Here is a 24,565-nt window from a genome sequence, read left to right on the forward strand (position 1 = left end):
GAGGGGGCGAGGGGGTGCACGACTGACTGCAGTGACTTGACACCTGACCCGGCCCGCCCCGCCACGCACCAGCTGCCATCTGTTACTCTACACCCGCCGACTAGTCGCGACCACAATACTACTACTTCCGACATTAAGCCACCTCGCTAGCGCTATACGCGGCGCACGCCATTCGCTCGTTTACCTCTGTATACCTTTTTGACATGTGTCTGTTTCTTCCGCCTTTTTTTTTCAGAATGCAGGTCTTAGCTGTCGTGATCGGCGCGGTGGCGATGCTCGCCCTCCTGCCAACGGGTAAGCTTATATTTCATAGACTCTATTTACCATGAGCGTTAAATCCAAATACCGGTTTCGCGGGCGCGAAATCCGCACTTTCCGGATTCCGAGAAGCATGCGTTGTTGTGCGATGTCTCCCCCCCACCCTTTCCCCTTCTGGCTCCGCCCCTCCTACACGTGCTTTTCGCTCGCAATCTTTGGGTGCGCACGGCTCCCGGTGTACAAGTCCCATATATCAAAGTACGCCGCCGCTCCGCTTGCCTCCTTCATCGTGAAAACGCCATAAAGCATAACGTTTTCGCTCAGCTGCACGCCGCTGTGCGTATCGCCGGAGCGCCGCCGCCGCCGCTCCCGCATCCCGCGGCCCGCTATCTGATAAGACCCGCCCGGGGACATCCCCTTCTCCTCCCTTCACCCCCCCCCTACCCCCTTCCCTTTTGTACACAAGAATCTCGTCGGCAAATTAGTTTTTCCGCTCGGCTGTACCAAAGCTTGTTGACGAAAGGCGACATCCCCGTTATATGTAGTTCGCTGCATATTCAAATGGGTCTTGCTCGGTATTATTTCGTAAAGTAATTCTCAGCACCAAACCTTTTGCGACCGTTGTACGCCCGCAGCTGCCATTGCGGTCGACAGCGGCCCGCGACCCATCGAGAGAGGTTGCGGGCGACGGGGGGTTGGGGGGGGGGTCACTTTAACGTTAGCACTGCTATAAATTTGGACGAAATGACTCATTCGGAGGGTCGTATTTATTCATATGCCTTTCTTCGGGCGAGGGGTGGGCGCTGGGCGCGGGGGCGTGGCCGCGAAAGGTATAGGCGCACTGGGCGTGGCGGAGCGGGTGGAGGGTCGGGGGAGAGAGGAGAGGGGTCTACGTTTTAATTTCATGAGAGCGGTGCGCACAGGAGAGGCGGCGGGGAGCGCGCAGGGAGCGGGGGCCGGGGGGCGCCCCGACCACTTTGATCAGCACACGTATCTCTCCTTCCGCAGGCGGTGCCATCACCTGCTACCAGTGCAAATCCTGGGAGGACCCCAGCTGCTGGGACATCAAGCAGAACCAGACCGACAACAAGTACGCCAAGTTCTGCGACACCGACGACATGCCCAACGGCGCGCAGCCCTTCTGCAGGACGATCCGCCAAAAGAGTAAGAAGAGTAAGCCGAGGGCCGGCGACTTGTGAGGTGTTGTATAGCGCGCAAAACCTTTGGGTTGCTGTGACTAACATGTTTGGGGTTGTTTGCAGTCAGGGACGGCAACGGCACGGAGCGAATGTGGCGCAAGTGTGGCTGGGAGGAGTACAAGAACAAGAATGGGTAAGTGTGGCTGCGAGTGGACCCAGGCCCGAGGAGTACTTCACTATAAATTCTGGCGTACACGGACTTTTCAGATTTTTCCTGATTTTTTCTGACTTAAATGAGGTATTTTAGCGGTTAGAAGAAATGAAGAATCCCCAAGATGGCCGCCACGGACCACAACAAACCAGCAGACGACGTTTCTTAAATTCGCTCGCTGTAAGGTCCCAAGGGGTTTAAATTTTTTGCACTGACTCTGGATAGACTCAGAGCCGACTCAGATTTTACATTCAGACAAATTTAAGGGCTAAATCGAAACTTTAGTTTTAAAACAATTGCCGGTTTGTTGTGGTCCGTGGCGGCCATCTTGGGGATTCTTCATTTCTTCTAACCGCTAAAATACCTCATTTGATTTTTCCTTTCTTTTCCCTGAGTTTTTTTTCTCTGATTTTTCGGCAGGGTTGTACACTTTACTTATTATTTTTAAGAAAGCACCCCTTAAGTAGGTCACTGCCACACGCGGGGCATGTGGGACATCGGAGCGAAATGTCGAAATGTCGAAACGTCGAATGGGCTAAATGGGGCATATCGTCCCGTTATCGCTTCGACTTGTAGCTAGACACACATCCACACCTCTACTAATCCAACCCCTGTCTTTCGCAGCGAGCGCAACCCCAAGCCCTGCTACTACTTCAGCGACGGCCACCACGAGGAGTCCGTCTGCCAGTGCTTCTTCGACTACTGCAACGCGGCCACCGCACGGACAGCGTCTCCCATCGCCGTCCTCGCCGCCGTGGCAGCGGCCTCCTTCGCCGCGCTCAGGATCGCGTCGTGATAGCCGCCGGTCACCGTCTGTGTTCGGAAGCCCCATATAAGACGTTCTCCGCGCACCTCTCGCCCCCTCCGCGAGTTGGTGCAGCGACAGTATCAAAGACTCCCTTGCGTGTTTCTCCCGACAGTGTGTAGATGAGCCGCGTCCTGGTTTGGGCGAGCCCGCACCCGCACGGGTGCGAGAGAGACTACTCGCGACTGTGATAAGGAACGTGACGGCATTAGAGATGGGGGACTTTTTGGCAGGTCGAGCCGCGGTTATCGTGGCCTCGGCGGAGACGTCCGCGCTCGTCGTCCTCCTCCTCCTCCGCCGCCGCACCGCTCGCCTCGGGCGCCTCGAACGCAGCCCTCGCGGGCGCCTCTCCCGGGCCAACCCATCGAGGAGGAGACGAAAGCCGCGGTAAAGGCAAAACTTATCGCGTCCATTGTCACGTCGGCCAGACCAGCGCAGCGACGGCGGCGGATGGTTGGCAACATCGCCTCGGCCGAGTGTGTCGACCGCGCCTCGCGGAGTGGACGGCAGGAGCGCCAGGAAGAGCGATGCAGGCGTGTTGCAGGCGTGTTTGTTATGCATCTCCATCGGTGGGAGATTCCCACTGTACACTCCACTTAATGCGCGCTCAAGCCAACTCCAGCTCCAGTCTGTGGCCGACTCTAACACACGAATAGTACACACCGACACAGACGTGACAAACTGCAAATCATCTCGCACAAAAAAAAGACCTGTTAATTCTCATCACTCTGTGGCTACACATTCATGCCCCAGGAGCTGTGTGCAACGTTGAAAGCACTTTTGGGAGCAGAATGTGTTTGTCCTTGATCATTACGGTTCTGCTTTTGTCATTGTGGTGTGACATAATACTTTTTATACGGTCGGCCTTGAGGCACTCACCGCTCAAGCTCATGTTCATATCTAGTCCAAGGACGCATTTACCTGCTCTTGTATTGTTAATAAAAATAAAGCATTGGGTTCACTGCGTCCTTATGTTCCAGTTATTTTTAGGTTTCAGTTTATAAAGCTTGTTTCGCAACGCTCCTTAGTATTTTGTAAAAATCTAAAATAGATGTTTTTCATTAAAAAAAATATTGTAAAATCACATGTCATTAAAAGATTATTTTATTTCTACCCTTTTCATTTTTCTTGTAGGTCTTTATCACACTGTGTGTTGTGTAGATATGGTAAATTCACACAAAACGACCTCAAAAATACTGATATGATTCACAATAGACACATTTTTTTGTATAAATAGTTACATGAAGAAAATAACTTATCAGGTGGGTGACAATGTATGACGATGAAGGTGGCTAGTCATGACGCGTTCATGCTACAGCATGAGAAGTATACTTCTCCGAACCACGATGAAAGGGATGAAGGGATGGTGATCGAGTGGTCGAAGCGAGTATCTACGCGAAGAAACTGGGTGGGCCGTACCTCTCGGCGGGGCGGTAGAAGCGCGTAGCCGCCGCCGGCGCCATCGCGGGAAGTGGCAGAGGCGCGGGGGCGGGCGCGAGGGGGGGCAGGGCGGCGGGGGCGGTCACGCGCACAGCCACGGGGGCGGGAGCGGGCAGAGATGCTGTGGAAAACACGGCAACCGGTGTGGCCGCAGGGGCGAACGCGGCCGCGGGGGCGAACGCGGCCGCGGGGGCGAACGCAGCCGCGGGGGCGAACGCAGCCGCGGGGACGGGGCTGGCCTCGACGATGGCGCGCGCTGGCCCGGGGTGGAAGTCGGAGTGCGGCAGCGCGGGCGGGAACAGGAACTGGGGGCTGAGGGGGCGCAGCGGGATGGCGCGGGTGCCCGTCAGCTCGGAGAGTGAGGCCGTGGGCGAGGCCGGGGGTGGTGCTGCCGCCTGGGCACCGAAGGACGTCGCTGGTGGGGCGGCTGACTCGAAGGCGAGAGCCTGGCCCGCTGAGGTGAGGGCGGCCTCGGGGGTGACCTCTGGGATGGCAGCGGGGGCGGCAGCGGGGGCGTCAACTGGGGCAGCACGTGTCAGCTCGGGGGCGGTGCCCGCGGACCCCTCGACGCCCGTCGTGATGGTGGAGCTGTCGTCGGCCGCCACGCTGAAGAAGCCGCCCGGGCCGGTGGGGACGATGAAGGGCTTGGGCGGCGGCTCGGGCTTGGACTTCTTGGCCGGGATGGGGCCCTTGTGGAAGTAGTTCTGCGGAGTGTTGCCGGGCTCCACCGTGGACGGAGCGCCGTCCTGGACGAGATGGGGATGGGGGTTATTCGCATGGTGTGGTGAGTGAGGTGTGGTGAGGGGTGGTGAGGCAGGTGTGGAGCGTGTGCTCCACGGTGTTCACGTGTGATTAAAATTACCACATGAAAATAAAACATATTCAACGAGGAGGGTGCGAACACCCTACCAGTGTTGGTCCACCGAATCACGCCGTGTTGTCAGTTTTTTGCGTGTAAAAGATAAGGCTTTGTTTAAAATTTGCATGTCTTTTTCATATCAGATTTGTACACGAACACAAGTTTCAGGCCTTTTTTTTTCACTGAGAAGGTCGAGAATAATAGAAAGAGTTAAATAAAAACAAAAACTTTATTTATACAGTTTTGTACTCTGACATTTATAAATATTTAAAATTCCCGACGTGGTAACAGATTGATAAGCCGCTGCGATCACGAGCCCTGCGAACGAAGATAACAAAATAATTCGAATGAGAGGATGTTAAGTTTTAGTTTTAGTGACTCTAGAAGGCTCTTTATTATTTCCACGACTTCATTATCTAGTTTGCAAGGAAAACAGACTGGACTAAATCTTGTGTTCGTGTTTTGCCATAGAACCCTACAAAATCGAGTACGAATTCGTGTAGCATGGAAGCGAATATTAGAAAGAAGTAAGAATGATCTTACCTGTCGGAAGGTGATCTTCTTGCCGTCGTAGTTGGGCAGCAGCTGCTCTGCCGTGCCAGGAGCGGAATCTGCGACGGGCTTCTTGGCGGCAGCGGTCTTCTTGGCGGCGGCGGGCTTCTTGGCAGGGGCGGCCTTAGGTTTAGCGGCCTCCTTGGCTGCGACGGGCTTCTTGGCGATCAGGTCGGTGCTGGCGAGGAAGGGGACGGACTTGAGGGACTGGAACTCGTCGTAGATCTTCTTCTGTGCGTCGTACTCAGCCTTCTTGCGCTGGTATTCGTTGAAGTCGGTGATGACGGCCTGAGAGGCCACCATGGCCACCATCACGAGCACCAAAAACTGTAACCAGAGATAGACGTCAGATACGCCAGGGAGGAAGGCAACCCAATGGCCACTGCTGTCGGACCGGACCGCAGCCTGGCTCGCAGGCAACCCAACGTACTCAGCCCCCGGCCGGCGCAGCCCCTGCCAGTCACCCCCGCGCCGCGCCGCTCCCCAAGAGTGTCGGCCGCGCCGCTTTCCCTGCCGGACACCCTCTGAGCGCTCAGACGTACTGGCGCTCAACTTTCACCTTGTCTGGCTGGCGAACGGTGCCCTGCTCAGTCCCAGGTCGGCCCCGCAGCCTCGAGCCCCGCTCGCGCCCAGGCGACGCTGAGTCGGAAGCGAAAACTCACCCCGACACACCCCGAAATACCGAACGCGTCCGCCGAATACTCACAGTAGTTGTCTGAGTCCTCATGGCTGCTGGGGTGCGGTGGACCGTGGTCGGGCAGACACTGGCGCGGGTTGGCGACGTGCCCCGGCTAAGTACTCTCGGTGCGCCCTCCCCCTACCCGGGCAGCACCACAGCACCAAGGTGACCAACATCCCGCCCTCCGCAGGGCATCTCTCTCGCCCGCCCGGCGACGGGGGATGCGAGATCCGAGGGAATGGGAAAAATAATTTAAATAAAACAAACACACAGGGAAAGCCTCAGAGACTTGGTTTTTCGGAGGTGACTTGTACTCACTGGAGTCGGAGTTTGAAACATGGAGTGTAATGGGATAGCTGCAGTAGGAAACAAGTACAAGTATTGAGATCATGTACCTTATTACCTCCGTACCCTGCCTCCTTCCTGTACTTGAAAACATTCTTTTATTTATTTTTTTAGGTGTAGGTAGGAGTGAGTATGACCGCAGCCCTTCACCGATGCGAATGCGAAGCGCTCTATGCACTACGCCGTCAGCCGCACGGAAATATTTTTTCGTCACAGCGGTCCGCTTACGTTATGTGGGCCGGGGAGGCCTGTCCGAGGGCGAGTGAGTTTCGAAATGCGCAAGCAGAGGTTACCGGCGGCGAGGGCCGGGGCGCACTCCAGTCGCACCACGCCCCGCACTCGTCACGTCACTCTGGTCACTCGGGGTGCTGCTCGGGGCGCATCCGTTCCGTCCGCTCCATTCCATTGCCACTTCCTCCGGAGGCTCATACTGTGCAAGTTTGTGTCCGTCATTGTTTGTGCGGCAGGGGTTTTAAGAAGTTCCGGGCGCCCGGCTTGAAGCGACTATGGCGGGTGGGGGGTTTTGTAGGGTTGCCTACCGTCACCTCGTCAGCGTAGCAACATTATTGCGGTAGTAAGTGGTTTTCGTGTTTTAGACAGTCCCGAAGACTGTCTGTACCAGAAGGCAAAGCCCCCCCCCCCCCGACCTCCTCCACTCCTCCGGATCGATCTCGACTAGAGCCGACTGCAGGCTGCAGCACCTATTTGAGCTGTACGAATAATTAAGGGGTGCGTTGTGGCCTGACTGATCCAGAGTACGGACTATTTCTTAGCCCTGTAGGCTAATTTTTTTATGACTCTCATAGCGCCAACTGTCTGCTGTTGCACCATGGGTTTATCTTACCAATAATCAGCTAAACAAGCTCTGCGAATTTTACATCCCCAACATTATATCCTTAAATTAAGAACACACTTATTTAGAGTGTATCTGAGCTTTGCTGTCGACCTTGCGGTGTTAGCTTGAATTTTTAGAAATCTGCGCCAAATCGTGTGCAAATGATTTGGTGCCTAACTGCCAACCAAGAGGTAAAAAGACCACGGTTCTCAGAACATCCGCTGGGATCTTTCCACACCCCCGATGTGGCCTATATAGGTTGGTCCTCAGACCCCTTCTTTTATTTTGCTTACTGTGTACCGTACCGCATGCAATCGTGAGGGCGGGTTGCATTGGTTGCATACTCATACGGATTCATAAGGTGCCGTGGAAGGGGTCTATGAACAACTCTGTATGTGTCTTATTTGTCTATTCGGCTAGACAAGTCAAAATATTGCTCTATGTACCCGCTGAACTACTGGATGCACAAGACGCTTATCTATATTTTTTTCAAATTCATAAATTGTGAGCGAGGCACCGTGGTAAAAGCAAAGAGTTACGAGGATTCATTGTTTTAAATTTTAAATGTAGGGAATACTCACTTTGTAAAATTGTATGTATAATTAGTAAAAATTCTGATTTTGAATGCATATATTTTTCGGTTTGTCGAGCAAATAAGTTGGAAAATGGAATACTGAGCACACAAAAATGGAGCTTGTGGTGGAGCCTTTATTGTATTTTTATTCTCAATGCAAATACATCAATCTTATTCACCGGGATAATCACACAACGCACTTGGAACACGGTACCACTCGAGTTCTTGCAACATTATTCTCTCCTCTAACATATCATGTTGATGACCATACAATAATTATAAATAGTGCGGCCGTTGTCCCACTGTCCCGCCCGCCTGCACGCACAGTGGCGGGGCGCCCTGTGGCATTAACAGTTTATCGGCCCTTATCGGTCAGGTGTAACAGCAAGAGACAAACATCCGAGGGGCAGCGGGATAGGGTGCGGGTGAGCTGTGCACTTGCTATCTCACACGGGGACGGGGCCCGGCCCGGAGCCGCCCGGAGCAGCCCGGAGCCGTGGGAGAAGGCCCCGTGGCGCCAGTGGGTTGAGTGCCACGCGGCAGTGGACGGAGGGGACCGCGATCGTATCCAGGGGTGCCATTCCATTCCACCGAATCAGCTTCAAAGTCCCCAGAATGGCGGCTGGATAGGGGGTGCCGAAGTGTTTTGCCGCGGCTCCGCGGGCAGCAGCTTCACCTCGTGTTCTCGGTGCTCTTCGAGAGGCCGCGGTCCCGGCGCCGTGCATCTCGGCTGGCGCGCGCGAGGCGCTGCCTCGCGGAGGGTTGTGAGGCCGCGGACGCGGGGGCGAGCGTCGTCGGTCCGGGGGGCGCGTACGCAACCGCCCTAGCTCTGAGCGGGGGCTGCCCGTACACCTCGGAGCGGGGAGCGTACTCGATCGCGTGTGACCTCGGCGGTGGTGGTGGAGACGGCGTGGAAGTGCCTGGTAGCCCGTACACCTCCGCGCCGGTCGGGGGCGGGGGCGGGGCCGCAGTCGAGGGTGGGCCGTACGCCTCCTTCCCGACCAGGCGCTCCACCAGCTGCAGGTACGGGATCATCTTGACCTTCGCGTCCCCACCGCCGAGGGAGTAGTAAGTGACGATGGTGTTTGGAGAGGGTGGCCTGATGTGCCCGTACGAAGGCGGGGCGGTCGCTGTCGGGGCCGGGGTCGGGGCCGTGGCCGGGGCCGGGGCTGAGGACGGGATGGGGTTCACCTCCTGCTGACGGTCGCTGGGTGCTGCAAGGTCGCCGTCGGTGGGGCGGTCGGCGCCGGCGGGCAGTGGTGGCACGTTCGAGGAGAAGGGCAGCGTAAGTCCCTCGGCGCGCACGCGGACACCCTCCGCCGTCACCAGGGAGATGTGTTGGTGCTGCGGCACGGCGTGCGAAGACAGCTCCGTCGTCCTGGCCACGAGCGTCCCCCGCCGGCTCGTGCGGGACTCCGTCGACGACGGCACACCCGCCGGCACGCCGTAGCGCTCGAATCCGTCAGCAGCCCCGGTAGCCAAGGCGTCACCAGAGCTGGGCAGGCGCGTCGCTCCCTCAATGTCGCGGTCGTTGACGAAGACGACAACAGGGGGAGGCGGTGGAGGTAGCTGGTGAGGCTGAGCCTCCCCCACGGCTGTCGGTGGACCCGCCCGCTGCTCGGATGCTGCTGCGGCGAAGGTCAAGCATACCGACAGGGAGGCGCAGAGGACTCGCAGGAAAGCCATCTGGAACGAAAACGTTGAGATTCAGCATCAACAGCCCTCTGAACACCTCCGTCTCTGTTCGACTAACTGTCCGTAATCGACGCGACGCACCGCGCTGCGCATCGAGATATCGATTCAAAGATCGTACTTCGCGGTCGCGCGGTCAGGTCGCATCAAACCTGTCTGTTCTGCAGAAGATTTCGGTTTTTGATGGCAACGCGTGACATAGCGGAACCATCCCAGCACCGACTCGCGTCGGATTACCGCGGGCTAAGGCAGACTGTGGGAAGAGAAACCTGTGCGTTGCTATTTCATGTTATAGGTGCGCTTGTGGTGGGTGTTAATACCAGCCTAGACTGGGGTGGAGCTGGCTGTACTAGAGCGCGCTCCTTTCCCTAGTTACGTCCTGCCGTACTCGAAACGGCGCGTTGCGTTCACAACACACAATTTATTCAGACAAGTGCTCTCACGCAGTTACGATAGCAGCAAGGGTCGGAGGGTGCGGTCCGGTTTTGGCCCAGAGGCAGTTGGGCGCGACCCGCCGGCCTTGGGACTGGACTACACGCTCAACGACAAGGGGAGGCGGCTATTTTCAGCCCGAGCTGTTCGATGGCGCTCACGATAACATTGCGTTGTTGGTTTACCATGTAAGCGGTAAGTAAATGGCGCGAGTTAAAATTACATAACTGTCATTAAACAGAAGTTTTTGCCATTTAAAAAGTACACCATTGTCACGAAGATTCAAATATGCACACTTTTTTTTCTGGTTTTGACGGTGGTCATTTTAATTCCGCTACATCGGGAGGAGCAAAAACTCCGGTACGAAAGTATGTGGCCCTCACACTAGTCTCTTTCCACCCTGCCTATAATAATCCACGTGTCTTGCAAAACTCATTGTACACGACAGCATTCGTCAATGCTAGAGTTCCATCGTTGAGCTTCCTCGTGCACTGGACTCCCGCCGGGAGTCACTGGCCTGTCACTCTCCGCCTACCTTTCACTTGAAGCGCTGCTCCGGCGAGTGGGTCCGCTCGTCTTGGGGCGGTGGGGCTGTGTGTGCAGGCCTCTCCGGCCCGCAGCCTGGCCAGGCCCATCGCGGGCCCGCGCCATGAGACATCGACACGACACCTCATTTAGTGGGGCCATCTCGGTGCAGCGGCCGCGACAGCCCGCGGCATTCCCTCCGCTGTTAGCCGTCTCTGTCGCTCCAGTGGCACCCCGGCTCTGAGGCGGTCGTCGAGTACGTTGGGCTGCCTATGCGACGGGCGCTCGCCGCCGAGTGAAAGAGAAGGGGCAGTTTTTCTAATAAGACAGTTTTCTTAGAAGCCCGAGCGCTGCTAATAGGTATGATAGACTGTCGAATTAAACGACTGCGTTGTTTCAGAATTCTTGATTTGCTCTCTCGTTGACAGCATTTCAAAAACTGATAACTGGCAGGAAAATTTTCGAAATTAGAACTCGTAAATTAGATGGTATTTGTACAAATAATTTAATCTTAAACTCACAAATTACAATTTACTGTAGTTGATTCAAACTAACATTAACTATTGCTAAAATAAATTATTCGATGAAATATAGCTAGTGGCATCTTTCAAACGGACCTATCCGCTAACATGGTATGAAAAACAACTACCTCCATGGTCCGTGCATCTGTTTCAACTTTGGTGTCTTATCTTAAGTTACGTCCAGCTATACCCTGAGGGCATTTTCCTAAGAGAACTGACAACATGTATTACTACTAATTAATACTAAGAGGAAGGAACGTGACCTTGGTGCGTCATATGCGAGGGACAAACATAGCTGCGAGTCTGGGGAAGAATCACGATGGACTAGCAAGCAGAGTCTGAAAGTTAGGAGAGACGGTCAATGGACGCTCGGTCAAAAGACGCCCCCGTGGGGTTTGTGCCCTATCCCTGGCGCAGGGGAGCAGTGACCGCCGCCGTCCGGACAGGGACCCTCTGGACCCTCTGGACAAAGCGCGGGGCGACGGGGGCGACGGGGGCGGGCGCTACGGGGGCTACGGGGGCGGCGGGGGCGGTGGGGGCAGCGGGGGCCACTGGCCGGCGGAGGAAGTCGGAGGGCCTGTCCGGGCGTGGAAGGTCCAGCTGCACTGGTGAACCCCTGAGAACATCTCGGTAGCCGCCGGGGATGGGGCCGACGATCTGCGGCGCGCCGGCCGACTGGAGCGCCCCCACCGACCCGGCGATCATGGGCAAAAAGCCGCCCTCCAGCTGCACGGGCGCGCGGAAGGCGCTGCGGTCCCGCCTGTCGAGGCTGAACAGCCCGCTGGCCAGGGCGGGGTCGTCCTCGGGCAGCAGGCCGCCGAGCAGAGCCAGCCGGCTGGGCCCGCGGCCCGCCCTGCTGGGCCGGAGCACCGGGTCCCGCGGGGAGGGCTGGAAGCCGAGCAGGCCCTGCTGGAGGCCCTCGGCGACCCCGGGGAGCTGCTCCGCGGGACCCTGGAGGACAGCGCTGCCGGCGGTCAGCGCGGCGGCCACGGGTGCGGGCGCTGGAGCCGACGCAAAGGCCGGTGCGGAGCCCTCCGCGCCGATGTCGGTCGGCGAGTCGGTGGACCCGACCAAGTCCAGCTCCGTCTGCGGCGTCGATGAAGCAGTGGAGCTGCAAAAGGAAAAGAGGATAGTAATGGGGGTCTCATGAAGGCAAACTACACGAGAACCTAATAATTACGAGACTGGGCGTCAATCTGCTCTCGTCACGTCACACTGGATCCCACCCAACGGAGCGCGCTGAAGCCGCGCTGCCAGGACCAGGGTAGGCAGCACTTGACTTTATCTTACCTCGGGTAGCTGGTGGTGATCGACAATGCTTCTGTGGTCCCGATCCCGACAGGGTCCTCCGAGGTCGGCGCATTCCGGTCCTCATCAGCGGCAAACGTCGTAGTGACCTCCACGTTGGCCTCCGTTGTCGTGGCCGGCGCGTCTGTGACAATCTCGTGATCGTCCACAACGGTGGTGGTCATCACATCGGTCGGGGAGGTGGTTGTCGGTGCGGCCGTCGTAGTCGTGGTAGTGCTGGTAGTCGTGGTAGTGGCAGTAGCCTCCCCAACCCTCAGCTTGCCAGTCGGCCCGCCGGTCCTCTTCTTGAACAACGTCTGGTAAGGTATCTTGTTGTCATTGACGGCCTGCTCCTTGTCCTCGGCGGGTGCGGGGGGCTTTCGGAAGGCGGGTGGCCGCCGGTATTTCCTCCGCATGGGGCCGGTCGTGACGGTGACCGGCGTTGCTGGTGTGCTCGTGGAGGACTCGAACGTGCGTGCGCTGCCCTCGGCGCGGTGCTCGGCGGGCAGGTGCAGGCTGTCCATGTGTCGACGCAGGTCAGCGTGCCGCTCGGCCAGCTCCCTCTGGAGAGCCACTAGGTTGGCCACGAGCATGCTCTGCAACGAACTTAGCCTGGCCATGCGATTCGTGGGCGCAAGGTCGACCTGTCCCGACTGCAGCGCCTCGATCTTCTTGATGGTGGCCACATCCTCGCCGCTCAAGGCCTGCGTAGGCCCTGCGGCCGTCGAGGGCTTGGTGGTCGTGTCCACGGCTTCAAGCGTCCCCGCAGAGGGCAGCACGGGTCGCGCGCCCGGCAGGCGTTCGCGCAGCGCCATCATGAAGGGTCCCAGGATGGTGTGCGAGGCGCCAGGACGGGCTGTGGGCTGTGGGTGCACCCGCTGGGCGCTCGTGGCGGACTCCTGAGGACGGCTCTGGGGACGAAAATGGGGTCGGGTGCGGATTCGTAGGGTAGTAGGCTGCGACGTGGTCGTCGTCAGTATGTCCATCTGCTGTTGCCTGTTGCGAAGAGGTCGTCGACGAACGTGGGTCCTCTTATGTTCGACAGGATGCACGCCCGCGGCCGCCGTTGAAGTGGCGGGGTCGACCTGCGCGGTGGGGGGTATGGCAGCAGGGGCGTTGGCAGACTGGCTATCGTGCTCCGCTGGTCCTGCTGGACCGCCTGCTTGGTACGGCCGACCACGTCGTGCGTGGCCGCGGGATACTGGTACAGCTGGAACGAGGACGGCCGGCGCGGGGGTGATCGGAACGAGGGTGGACGTCTCGGGGGTGATTGAGATGGCATCCGGCAGGGTCTCCGGCATCATCTCCGGCAGGGTCGCTGACTCGGCAGCTGTCGGCAGAGTGTCGTTGATCGCCTGCAATTGCGCGAAACGAATTACTCCAGTGTCGTTAGAGTACAAGTGAACACCCGTCTGAAAGGCGCGACATGCTGCGGAGGCCTCACCTTGGCCGCGAGCGGCGGCACCACGATGAGCATGGGCTGCATCCCGGTAGGCGGCAGCGACGGGAAGTGCGGCGGCGGCCGCGCGGCGTGCATGCGGGCGGGGATGTACACCGGGGCGGGGGCGCGCCGTCGGGCCGCGGCCCAGGGCGCCTCGTTGACCGCGTGCCGCACCTCGCTCGCGCCCGTGTCTAGATCGCCGTCGTCGTCGCCGGTCCTGAACATACGTCAGTATTAGCCTCTCTCATTTTTCAGGACGCGTATTTTTCGAGTCTGTATTCCAAAAGCCAAAGCATGTTCTCTTACCTTCGTGTCGCCACCGAGGCGTTTTCCTTTCGAAAGAAGGAGACGGGTGGAGGACGGCTGCTGGCGTACTTGTTGGCGTACTTCTTGTAGATGTCCTGACGGTACGCACCAGGCTCCTGCTTCCAACGGTGGAAGGCGGGGATGGGCGTGGGCACGGCAACGGTCGTCGTGCTGGTGGGAACCGGGGTGGTGGAAGTTGTGGTCACAGGGGCCGGCGTGGTGCTTGGGGTGGTTGTGGAGGTAGAGGGGCTCGTGGTCGTTGCGGCTGTGGTGGGTTCCGATGTAGTGGGAGTCGCAACAGTGGACGTCGCCTTGCTGGGGACAATGGTGATGTCGTTGGCTGTGAGGTGGCTCGGGGCACTCTCCCGGGTCTCCTTCCTCTCGGAAGCCAACTCCAGCTTGTCGTCGCTGTCGTCGACTCCCGGGGCCTCGTCGACGACGGACACTGACGGGACAGAAGTTGACGTTGTCGTGGCTTCAGTTGCCGACGGGGCCGCGGTGGACGCGTTTGCTTGGGGGAAGACCAACACCACCTCCAGCTCCCTGGGCCGGGTCTGGTTGCCCTCCGACACGCGCGGGAACACGAAGACGACGTTCAAGGGCTTGTCGCGGCCCGTGATGTTGTAGCCTGGGGGTCAGAACAACACGAACATTTGTTTGAGACCATGTCAAGAGTTTCTTTACGTTAGTGTTACATTGTTTGTATTTTCGCAAAAGGTGAGACCAATTGAGCCGTACCTGGGTAGTCTCTAACCGGGAGCTTGGCCATCATGCGCTCGTATTTCTTCTTCTCGATATCTTGTTCGGGTGGCGCGACCGTGACGAAACGGTGCTGCTTGCCGGCCAGGCTGTTGGTGTCCGAGGGAGAGAAGTCTCGCCGCGACTTCTTGTGGTTGAGAGGCAGAGGGTCCGACAACGACAACACGTCTTCCTGTAAAAGGGTCCCCTGGCGATTGAGTTAATTCAAAAGGTCACCTGAAGAATCGTTCAGAAAGTACGTTCGTTTTATCAGACTCGGCTCATACGGACTCCCCTGCGATACTCGAGGTAGGCCAGCCCTCAGTGCACGCATGCATTGCAGGCAAGATGTTGCCTACCCATCAGGCGTTATGAGGGTTGGGCAGTTTCCGAACTGCGAATAAAGGACGTACTTTCTGGATGGTCCCCGATTGATTGGGCGTGTAAGAGGAATCTGACCTACCTGATCCTGGTGCTGCGGCACGGGCGCGACGGGTGCTGCCGAGCGCTCCGCCATGACCATGTCCGAGCCCTGCTCGATCTCCTGCATGTCCTCCATGAAGTCCTCCTCTGCGTCACCGTCGAGCGAGGGGAGTGTGGAGGGCGGCGGCAGCCTGGTGTTGGGGTCGAGCGGGACGACCACGGCCCCGGGGACGAGCAGCCTCCTGGCCCTGGTGTCCTGCTGCCCGGCGGCTGCCCCGTCCGCAGCGCCGTTCAGCTTCGCCACTATCATCAGCTCGTCCACGGGCACTCCCGAGGCGTTGGGCTTCGTTACCACCGGCACGACGGTGGTCATCGGGACGTCGGGGATGATTGTTGTCGCCTCCGTCACGGCGGCGAGGTCGACATCGGTGACGAAGGTGGTGGTGGCAGTGTCGTCGGAGTGCTGCGCCAGGCCTGCCGCCACGGCGAGCAGCACCAGCGGCCACGCGCTCGCCCACATCCTGGAGCGAGAGGAGGAGGGAGGGGTTACAAGAGCAGAGCAGGCGCTACTCGGGCTGCAACCAGCGCGGAGCGCCGCATTCCCCGCCGCGGCCGCCGCTCACCGGCAGCCGGTGCGACGGCCACATGCCACGCGAGTGGAGGCGGCGCGCGCTAAAGCCAAAATGGAGACGACAGGTTTCGGTGGCCAGTCACTCGTGTGTTCTGCCATCGATACCTCCGCTGAGGTGCGGCGGCGGCGGTGGCACGGTGGCCGGGCGCCATGAGGCACGCCGTGAGGTGAAGCAAGGTGGGCGCGCGCGGTGCTGCAAGTCCAGCCGGCCAGACGTCACCCCGCCCCACCTCTCCCCCGTTCACTCTACCCCGTCGCACCCCGCCGTTTCCCTGCCTGGCTGGAGGCCATGCAAACCAACGACCTTGCTCTTCGTCTGATGCCTCACTCCACCGCTGCCAAACCTCGCCTCGGAGTGGGCGGGTCGGCCGGGTCCTGGAGGAGGGAACAGCTCCAGGCGACCGCGCCTCCGGGCTGCCGCCTTCGTCCTGCGCCTGCCGGCGAACGGAGGTCTACGTATTGAAAAGCTGCTCTCAAGTTGGTCTCAGGGCATTCTCGGTGTCATTCCCTTGACTCACGACAAATCGTCTCGTTTGAGTCTCGTGCTACACTCTCAGGAGTCAACCTCGAGTGCGACTGCAGCCCAGATGTTCTGGCAGCACTATGACAGCAAATAGTACTAAGTCACCACCGTTGCACAAGTAGTGATCGGGTGGGCCCTGACACTACCCACGGTTTTGATCCGGGGCAGGAATGGGGACGAGAGGGGGGGGCTTTCGTTTTGGGCATCGAGTAACATAATCTTGCGTCTAATACTCTCCGCGAGTTTTTCACTATTGTGTCACCTCGAACGTTCCACTTCTGAAAACAGCCTTGGCCAACATTATGTATGGCAAAAAGTGGTCATCCCCCGTTATGGAAACTTGATTCCCTGCGTATCTCATCGATGGCAAAAGAGACAATCCAAATTTTTGATTTGACTGCATGGCCTTGTTTCCATCACACATTCACAATTCGGTCAAGAGCTATTTGTGAACCAGAGTGTAAGTATCTAGTTACATTCCATCGATGAGCAGTAAATTTCAAGAATGGTTGTTTCTGGAAAGTATCTGGCTCATTCAGCAGAACTTACAACAATTCAATTTTGCCCCAAACTCAAATTTGCAGAAACTCACCTGAACGTATCTGTATTTAATCCACTCTGAGAAGCACGTAGCGCTTAGCTTGTAATCACACTGTGGTCACATTCACTGCTCAACTGTCTTAGTCAAAGCCTCGGGTGACCGCGACAACTCCTCATCGTGCTGGACAAGACACCGGCGCGCTCGCCTCCTGGAGTAAGAATGGCCCGTCGCACCTGGCACGCTCGCGCCACGCACGCCTATTGCGCCTCACCCTGCCCCGCCCCGCCCTGCCCCTCTCTCAGCGGTCATCGCAGAGGTGTTCAGTGTGTCCACCGCTTGCAGCACCGGGCCGCCGCCGGGGCCGGGCTGGGCACTGCACCCACAGCAAGGGTAGGTAGCGCACGAAAGACCCTCTCCACCCCCACCCCCCTCTCTCTCCCTCTTTCACACACACTCACAAACACGCTGCTTTCTCTGGTGCAACGACGACAACCCTCCATAAAGTGAAAACAAATGATGCATGCATGCCTAGCCAGACCGGTGCCTGACAGCGCCGTATTGGCTGCACCGCGTCCGCCCTCTCTCCAGCCGCCCCCACCCCCTGAGATTGTGGCATGCCCAAGTTTCCTCGACGGTGTGATCTGTAGGGTTTTAACTGGTTTTAACAACGCACAGCTGCATGCGTCAGAGCTTCGGTGATCAGATCGAACACCCGAGTGTTGCGGGTTTGCCTACTCCATCCGCCCGTAAGGCGCTATGCCCTGCATGCCTCCCGAGATGTGCAAACCGGAACACTGGGGTTTAACCAGGTACTTTTGCCTGTTCTGTACGGCCATGTAAGGGGTGGGTAGATCGGGTAAAAGTGCGAGCCATGCTTTTTGCCTTGGTTAAGGTCGCCTTTTGTGGGCTCAAAATATCATCAGTTTTGTATCAGTACACATGAATGAATATAAATGCGAAAGGGAACCGTGTTCAAAACCCAAAACCTTTTATAACTTTCTTCTTAGGCTTCTTAGGCGAGGTCCCAATTTACGGCTGAGAATAAAAGGCTTAACATTTTCCTGATACATTTTAAAAATCGCGCGCATTTCACTGCCAGCCCCGGAATAAAATACGTCATCAATAATTTGGAGAGTTAAGATTGTATACGTCTCTATCCAAGAAATGAGGATTTTAATACTCTCATTTTGGTTTGCTAGCAGTTATACGAACAGTTTTGAAGCCAGGGGTTCAAATAATCTCTCTTGAAAACACTTTTTCTTACCGCCAGCGCGATTTGTCATATCCATATGAGCCGCCATGTCGTTCTTCAATCGCAAGACGTCTTTATTTGTTTGCAGGGTTAGCTCGGAAACGGACAGCTGCGTCTAAGCAATTTGTCAGTTTCTTGCATTTTTCCCAAATGTTTGACAATTTTTGAAGCAACAAGCAAGCGATTACAGTCCATTCTGAAGTTGAATCGTTTCATGTTTTCAACCGCACTGTAAAAGTTCGCCAAAATGGACAATTTGGCAATGGGTCTGTCGTCCGAGCAGACGGACAAGATTCTGCAGCTTCAGGTAATCATATTGAAGTAGTTTGTGCTGTATTCTAAGTCTTTTGGTTTCGTGCAGAGTTTCAAATGTTTTAATTTCTTCTTCTGACGCGAGAGCTCATTTTGTATGGGGGTACAACTACTCAATCGTTGTTGACTAGTCAAAAAAATTAAGGCTATCTTATGAAGTGCAAATTTTAGTTATTCTAAAGCTGACATATTTTTTTTTTAATTTGATTCTAATTGCTCTTCTTACAGTCATTTTTTTGTACTTTTTTCTTCCTAATAAAGTTATTTTTATTTTGAATAGGATCTCACTGGAATTGAAGATGTGACAATCTGTCGGGACGTTCTAACTCGACATAATTGGGACCTCGAAGGTGCAGTGCTGGATCAACTAAATATCAGAGATGGACATCCATCTGTCTTTGCCAGCTCTGAAACCCATGCACCAACTGTAGTCAATGAGCCTATGTTTCAACATATGTTTTTCTCTCCACCCTCGGGTGGTTACTGGTTTACAAGATTGTATCAATTTGGTTATAACCTGATTGCACCAATATTTATATTTGCCTATAGACTATTATTTAGAGGCGATCATAGAAGATGTAAGCTTAAATTTCTCTTTAACACTACTGTTTTTTTCTATGGCAACTGCCTTTCTAAGGTGTTATGTTTATTTCCTTCAGATGTGACTGATCCTGTAGCTGATGTCATGAATTTCATCAGGTCCTATGAAGAAAACTATGGAAACCAACATCCCGTATTTTATCAGGGTTCCTACCATCAGGCTCTCAATGATGCTAAACATGAACTACGTTTCCTCATTGTTTATTTACATTCAGATGACCACCAGGACAATATAGACTTCTGTCGGTGTGTATCTCTTTTATTTTTATTAATTTGATAATGTTTTAGCAAAGTGTTAAAACCAGTTCTCTTGTTTAGGCAAGTTTTGAAGGATGAGTCTGTGATCCAATACATAAATACCCACATGCTCTTTTGGGGCTGCAATGTAAATTCAACAGAAGGCTATAAAGTTTCACAACACCTCCGCGAAAATGCATATCCATTCTTAGCTGTTCTTGCTATGCGTGAGTCACGAATGACTGTTGTTGGAAGGTAATAGATAACTGTTTCACCTTTCCTGTTTACAAACATATGAATAAATCTAATAGTTTTACTCTTGATTTTTAGGATGGAAGGACCAATGAACTTTCAGACCCTCCTGCAGCGTTTGCAAACTATTGTCGCTGACAATGAGAATTGTCTTGTTGCAGCTAGAAATGATAGGTCAGCAAATTAAAATTTTGTTTTCTATGTGCTATTGAGTATGCATTACATTGGTGCTTATAGAGAACTGTCTCATATTTTCAGGATGGAAAGAAGCCTTAATCAAACTCTTAGAGCTCAGCAGGATCAAGCTTATGAAGATTCCCTTCAAGCAGACAGAGAGAAGGAGAGATTACGAAGGCTGGAAAAAGAGAAAAAAGAAGCAGCGGAACGTGAAAGAAGGGAGAGTGAACGCCAAGAGCAATTAGAACGAGAGGTAAGTACTGGGCCAGTTACAAAAACAAAAGAAACACCGACCCGCAATACTTTTCTTTTTTAATGTAGCTAATGCCTTTTTCTCTTACTTTTAAGGAAATACAACGCCAAAAAGTAGAATTAGCATGTAAGGTACCTGCTGAACCTAGCTCAGATCATCCAGAATCAGTTCATGTAGTGATAAAATTACCCACCGGCAAGCGCCTTGAGCGCCGATTTTTACAGTCTCACCCGTTGGAAGTAAGTTACAAAATAAACTGTTTATCCCCTGTTTTTATAATTTTTGTGTTTGGCTGATGCTTATAATTCAATCTCAAATGTTCTTTCCAGGCTATTTTTCTCTTTGTTTTCTGTCATCCTGAAGCACCTGATCGATTTGAAATTGCTACAAATTTTCCCAAGAGAGTTCTGCAATGTGAAAATAACACTCAAGATACTTTAGCTGATGTAGGATTAAGAAGAGGAGAAGTCTTGTTTGTTTATGATTTGGAGGCATAGGCTCTGCAAGTTTTTCTTAGCAACTCCTCCAAGCTGTCTTCTTATCCAAATTGGGACAGCATTGATATGTAACCAGATTATATGTTTATGATGTCACAGGGTTTTTAGGCCTCTACACATCCATTACCGTACATCATTAGCCAAATCAGTTTGGGCTGGCAGATGCACAAAAGTTAAAATTGTCTGTTATTTTCTGGTAAAACTTGCTACTGTCGTGGCTGAATCAATTTCCATCAATGAATCTGGTCTGATTATTATTACTAATTCTATCAAAGTCTAAACTTTGTGTACGCAACTCAAAATGAACTTTGGAAGGGAAGGGGTGACAGTTGTGATTTTCAATAGTATACAACATTATACTTTTTGAAATTTATATCTACCCGAGTCCAGAGTCCAGAATGAAATTGTGCCTTTCCCTGCACTGTCCTGTGAAACTATAGACATGGTTTTTATGCATTCACAAATTGTTGTGGCCTGTCTTATCAGAAGGTGTGCTATTTCATCTTGTTTTATTTTACGTGTTGAGTGCCGTATTGCTCCCCAAAAATGACCTGTCTACTGGCACTCACATAATTCTAGAATTTTATTTTCCAATTTCTTTATTCTGTGTTACTTAAATTATTAATTTCCTTTTTGTGGGTTGAATATATTTTGCTCCAAAACAATATCACTGCAGCAAAGTGCATTGAGATTTCCCATGAATTTAACCACATTTCTTGATCAATTTTCTTATCAATTAAAAAAAATAATTCCTTCTTTGTTCTTGTTTCTTGTAATTGGAAGAGTCTTGGTTCACACTATTTGCTGAAGTAAGATAAGATGGGAGAGTCAGCAGTGTCACTTTGTATAGAATTGCTTACTGATCTATTTGTATTTAAAATTAATTTTCAATCTGTTTCTTATATTCACCTGACCTGTATTTGCATAATATTGCATTTTTGTAAAACTCATTAGAGTTGAGAAATGGCCCACGCACCCAAAAATTATGTGATTTACTAAGGTTGTTAAAACCTTTTCTCGGTTGGATTTTAAAGTGTTAACCATTTGTGGTTATTTATTGTACCAGTTTGCTCTTGTAAGCAAGATGCATTTACATACCCAATTTTCATTATTATTTCCAGCCTGGATTTATCAATCAACATTGCATTTTCTTTACTATTTGTTTATGTGTATGTGTGTGTGTCTGGTTGGGCCAAAGTGACCATGAACAGTGTATACATTACTTGGAAATTTTCTCTCGACAGGGCTCATGTATGCGTCTGATTCAGTGAAGTGGTAAACTTTTGCAGTACTTGATTTCAACTTAATGCCACTAAATTTGTCAAAACCACAATCAATTTTGTTACTTGCATGGTTTTTAGATATTTTCTTACTCATTGTGCCTGATGACAAAAATGTGCAGATCTCATAGTTTTGGGGACAGCTACATTACGGCAAGGCCGTTGAAGAAGAATCCTTTGATATAATTAATAGTGTTACTTATTCACATCCATACATTTCCAGGGCAGCAGCCAGGATGTATATTAGTAAAAATATTTTAAAAATATTTCAGGCATGTCACTTTACTTAAATTGTGTTTGGCCAATTGGATTGTATATGTTAAAAGAAATAAGACTAAGGCATAGCACATGCATTTCTGTGATGCCAAATTTATTTGTGACTTGTAAGGGACTTAAATGTCGACAAATAGCATTTTCCCTCCAAGCTGTTTACATGTTTTGTTATGTATAGTCCAAGACTGACTGCCTGTGTGATTTCAAACAGTCTTATCTCCTTCATCTTTAGTAACGTAATAATCTGTGTTTTTCTGGCACAATATTTTCATTTCTCATTCTGTATTAATTATATTTGTCTGAATTCCTGTTAGTCCTCTGGATATTATGGGATTGATGTTTTATGTGATATGGAAGCATATAGTTATTTTTCTTCCATAATAAACCTGCAAAGGTTCTTGTTCTGCATGTCAAACTTCACAATCCTTGTTAAGATAAGTCGTCGTGCATCTGAATAAAATGGTCCAATATTTCTATTACAGTAAAACTGATATAACTGTTTGAAGTCTCAATGAACTTTTAATCTGTAGATAAAACAACAAAAACAAAACAAATTCCTTGGGCAGAAACATTGAAAGTGTAAATACACTTTAACAGTACTTTTAGAGCCCAGCACTAACAATTACTTGAAAAGTAAAATGAGATTTTCTTACAACCTAGATATGTGAAAGGATAGCAAAAATCTCAAGGTCGGAAACAGGAAGAACTCACAATTATTTTTTTTCAGAAATCAACAATTGAAGGATGTGCGACTTTCTAGCATCTGAAATCTTCCTGCTAACCCCCACACCATGAAAATTCTTTGCAAGATTAAGGTTTATGTCAAAAATACCTTGCTGAGATCAAACAATCTCTTACATGCAATTAGAGGATAGTGACTCAAAATCAGTCTTAAAATACCCTGTCAGCTTATTAACATAGTTGTCAAAGGCACAACATTTAACTGAAAACCTGGGTTTTGTTATTCAGAGTTATCCAGCCTTGCATAAAAACGCCCACGCCCCATTCCTAAAACTTCTGGAAAGAAAAGAAAACATTAATAAAGCATGCTTCACAGAGCTTCATGGAAGCATGGGGTCAATCAAAAATTGCAGGAGGATTTTAAATAAATATTTAAAACCCTCCTGCAATTTCTGATTCACCCCATTATTAATAACTTAAAAAAGGAAAAAAAAAAACCTTTAATACTAATGATCACTTTAATGTCCGTCAACTTACTAGGCATTATAGGCTCCTCATCATCTCTGCTATTCTGACAGTGATAGATTGGGGCACCCAGGGCACCTCCTCGCCGAAACTCATTTCTGTTAATGTGCACAAAGTCAAAATCAAAATCAACGCAATTAAAACCCAAGTTTGGCAACTCATTTTAATTATACCCACCTATTGTCGGAAGGCTCAGGGCGATGAACATTTCTTGGCGCATATATCATGTCAATTGATGCTTGTTCATCTTCTTCATCCTCCCAATCACCGACGGGGACTGGCAGATGGAACTGAGGGTTCCCTAACTCTCCGTGAACTGTTGTGTCTGCGTAAACCAAGAAATCAATAAGATAGCAGATACATTCAGTAAAATAGTTGATGAATAAATTATTAGTTAGCAATTAGGGGAAAAGGCCAAGAAGAACAGAGAACTTTTCTATTATAGAGCCAAACTTTTCACACTCACTTTCATACTTCTTCGCTTCCATTAAATGTCTGTCACTACAAAACATGAAATGCATTTGTAGTTCCTGCTCAGGAATGACGTGTGTTGCATTGAAGGGGCAGGATTTAAATAATGCTGCTAGCTTGGGGTGGTTCTGGAAAGAAATAAAAAAACTGGGGGAAACTGTCAAAATATTTCATAACTCCTCCGTGTTTACTATACTTACTTTCCTACACTTCATTAGGTGGCGCTGAAGCCTTAGTTTAGGAACAGCGTGGCTTTTGTCATATGGACAAGACACATAGGGATTATTTATAGCAGCACTCATTTTTTTGAAAAAAACAATCACTTAAGTTAGTCCTTTTTAGAAAAGTTGGAGCTAGCCTACGATTCGACCAGACCTAACCTAACCTTTTCAAAGTTCTTTCTTCGTATTTTCATAGATGGCGCTGCTGGCGCTGGCAACAAAATCAGACAGCAGACAGCGGGAATTTCAGTTTTTCCGGTTTTTCGAACTGGTATTTCAAAAGTAGCTCAGAAACAAACAATAGTGGTCTGTTAGAATCATTATTTTATTGTGTCTCCAAAAAACAAAAAAATACAAATCAAACAAACCATCAGGGAAATTGTGTTACTATCACAATTTCAAAATTACAAGCATGTAAAACTTGCCACTGTTCTTCATACCGTTTGAAAATTTTCATTTCATTCTTTTGCGTCAAAAGCTTGTAGAAAGTAACAGGTATCATGAGATAAAATATCAATTGTGGGTCACCTGTACCCAACCCTCTGAACTAATGCTGTCTGGGAAAATGTTCCGGATACAGGTGGCCCACAATTGATTGGATGGCTCATATAATCACAAGTATTTCATTTCTCACCAATATGGTGGCAATATCAAGGGATGTTTCTTGTTGAATAAAGGTGTATATAGACAACAAATTTCATTTTCACACATTGTCAACTATAAAATTAACGAAGAACCAAAATTGAAAAGAAAATACCAAGAATCAACTTGTTCCAC

At 51.8% G+C, this 24,565-nt stretch overlaps 8 protein-coding genes across 9 annotated transcripts in view; 2 read left to right on the forward strand and 6 right to left on the reverse strand.

Moving 5' to 3' along the window:
- LOC127749132 (uncharacterized) overlaps positions 1 to 3,497 on the forward strand; it is a 5,676-nt gene extending 2,179 nt beyond the window's left edge. The window contains exons 2-5 of the mRNA XM_052265984.1: positions 236 to 294; positions 1,267 to 1,422; positions 1,521 to 1,590; positions 2,233 to 3,497. Coding sequence (XP_052121944.1) covers positions 237 to 294; positions 1,267 to 1,422; positions 1,521 to 1,590; positions 2,233 to 2,404 — 456 coding nt within the window. The 5' untranslated portion in view covers position 236 and the 3' untranslated portion in view covers positions 2,405 to 3,497. The remainder of the gene's footprint in view (positions 1 to 235; positions 295 to 1,266; positions 1,423 to 1,520; positions 1,591 to 2,232) is intronic.
- On the reverse strand, positions 3,495 to 6,237 carry LOC113213467 (nematocyst expressed protein 3-like). The gene is made up of 4 exons (XM_026432547.2): positions 5,971 to 6,237; positions 5,411 to 5,591; positions 5,256 to 5,323; positions 3,495 to 4,599 (listed from the first exon to the last, which is right to left on the reverse strand). The coding sequence occupies exons 1-4, from the start codon at positions 5,989 to 5,991 to the stop codon at positions 3,805 to 3,807; spliced, it is 1,065 nt and encodes a 354-aa protein (XP_026288332.2). The 5' UTR covers positions 5,992 to 6,237; the 3' UTR covers positions 3,495 to 3,804.
- Positions 6,238 to 7,819: 1,582 nt separating this feature from the next.
- LOC113213468 (uncharacterized) lies at positions 7,820 to 10,740 on the reverse strand. Its single transcript, XM_026432548.2, has 2 exons — positions 10,357 to 10,740; positions 7,820 to 9,383 (listed from the first exon to the last, which is right to left on the reverse strand). The coding sequence occupies exon 2, from the start codon at positions 9,381 to 9,383 to the stop codon at positions 8,370 to 8,372; it is 1,014 nt and encodes a 337-aa protein (XP_026288333.2). The 5' UTR covers positions 10,357 to 10,740; the 3' UTR covers positions 7,820 to 8,369.
- An 87-nt stretch (positions 10,741 to 10,827) lies between these two features.
- LOC113213469 (integumentary mucin C.1-like) lies at positions 10,828 to 13,386 on the reverse strand. Its single transcript, XM_026432549.2, has 2 exons — positions 12,158 to 13,386; positions 10,828 to 11,978 (listed from the first exon to the last, which is right to left on the reverse strand). The coding sequence occupies exons 1-2, from the start codon at positions 13,138 to 13,140 to the stop codon at positions 11,270 to 11,272; spliced, it is 1,692 nt and encodes a 563-aa protein (XP_026288334.2). The 5' UTR covers positions 13,141 to 13,386; the 3' UTR covers positions 10,828 to 11,269.
- On the reverse strand, positions 13,187 to 16,982 carry LOC127748651 (mucin-17-like). The gene is made up of 7 exons (XM_052265977.1): positions 16,809 to 16,982; positions 15,103 to 15,583; positions 14,640 to 14,832; positions 13,902 to 14,529; positions 13,599 to 13,812; positions 13,332 to 13,509; positions 13,187 to 13,239 (listed from the first exon to the last, which is right to left on the reverse strand). The coding sequence occupies exons 2-7, from the start codon at positions 15,580 to 15,582 to the stop codon at positions 13,187 to 13,189; spliced, it is 1,746 nt and encodes a 581-aa protein (XP_052121937.1). The 5' UTR covers position 15,583; positions 16,809 to 16,982.
- A 1,085-nt stretch (positions 16,983 to 18,067) lies between these two features.
- On the forward strand, positions 18,068 to 22,391 carry LOC113213401 (FAS-associated factor 2). Its single transcript, XM_026432454.2, has 8 exons — positions 18,068 to 18,316; positions 18,602 to 18,899; positions 18,981 to 19,167; positions 19,240 to 19,413; positions 19,489 to 19,584; positions 19,669 to 19,840; positions 19,936 to 20,079; positions 20,170 to 22,391. The coding sequence occupies exons 1-8, from the start codon at positions 18,257 to 18,259 to the stop codon at positions 20,335 to 20,337; spliced, it is 1,299 nt and encodes a 432-aa protein (XP_026288239.1). The 5' UTR covers positions 18,068 to 18,256; the 3' UTR covers positions 20,338 to 22,391.
- On the reverse strand, positions 22,390 to 24,005 carry LOC113213402 (gametocyte-specific factor 1). Of its 2 annotated transcripts, none has more exons than XM_026432456.2 (5): positions 23,768 to 24,005; positions 23,563 to 23,695; positions 23,274 to 23,421; positions 23,109 to 23,194; positions 22,390 to 22,904 (listed from the first exon to the last, which is right to left on the reverse strand). In XM_026432456.2, exons 1-5 carry the CDS (start codon positions 23,867 to 23,869, stop codon positions 22,852 to 22,854), a joined length of 522 nt encoding a protein of 173 aa, XP_026288241.1. In that variant the 5' UTR covers positions 23,870 to 24,005; the 3' UTR covers positions 22,390 to 22,851. The 2 variants fall into 2 exon arrangements, with proteins under 2 accessions (XP_026288241.1, XP_026288240.1); XM_026432455.2 differs by having other exon boundaries at positions 22,390 to 22,907.
- Positions 24,006 to 24,095: 90 nt separating this feature from the next.
- The window catches only part of LOC113213398 (general vesicular transport factor p115), a gene marked incomplete in the record, with an annotated part of 11,387 nt that continues 10,917 nt past the window's right edge, over positions 24,096 to 24,565 (reverse strand). Inside the window, 1 exon segment of the mRNA XM_026432449.2 lies at positions 24,096 to 24,565.

Source organism: Frankliniella occidentalis, unplaced genomic scaffold (genome assembly GCF_000697945.3).
Source record: "Frankliniella occidentalis isolate FOCC.00 unplaced genomic scaffold, Focc_3.1 Scaffold33, whole genome shotgun sequence".
NCBI lineage: Eukaryota > Metazoa > Arthropoda > Insecta > Thysanoptera > Thripidae > Frankliniella > Frankliniella occidentalis.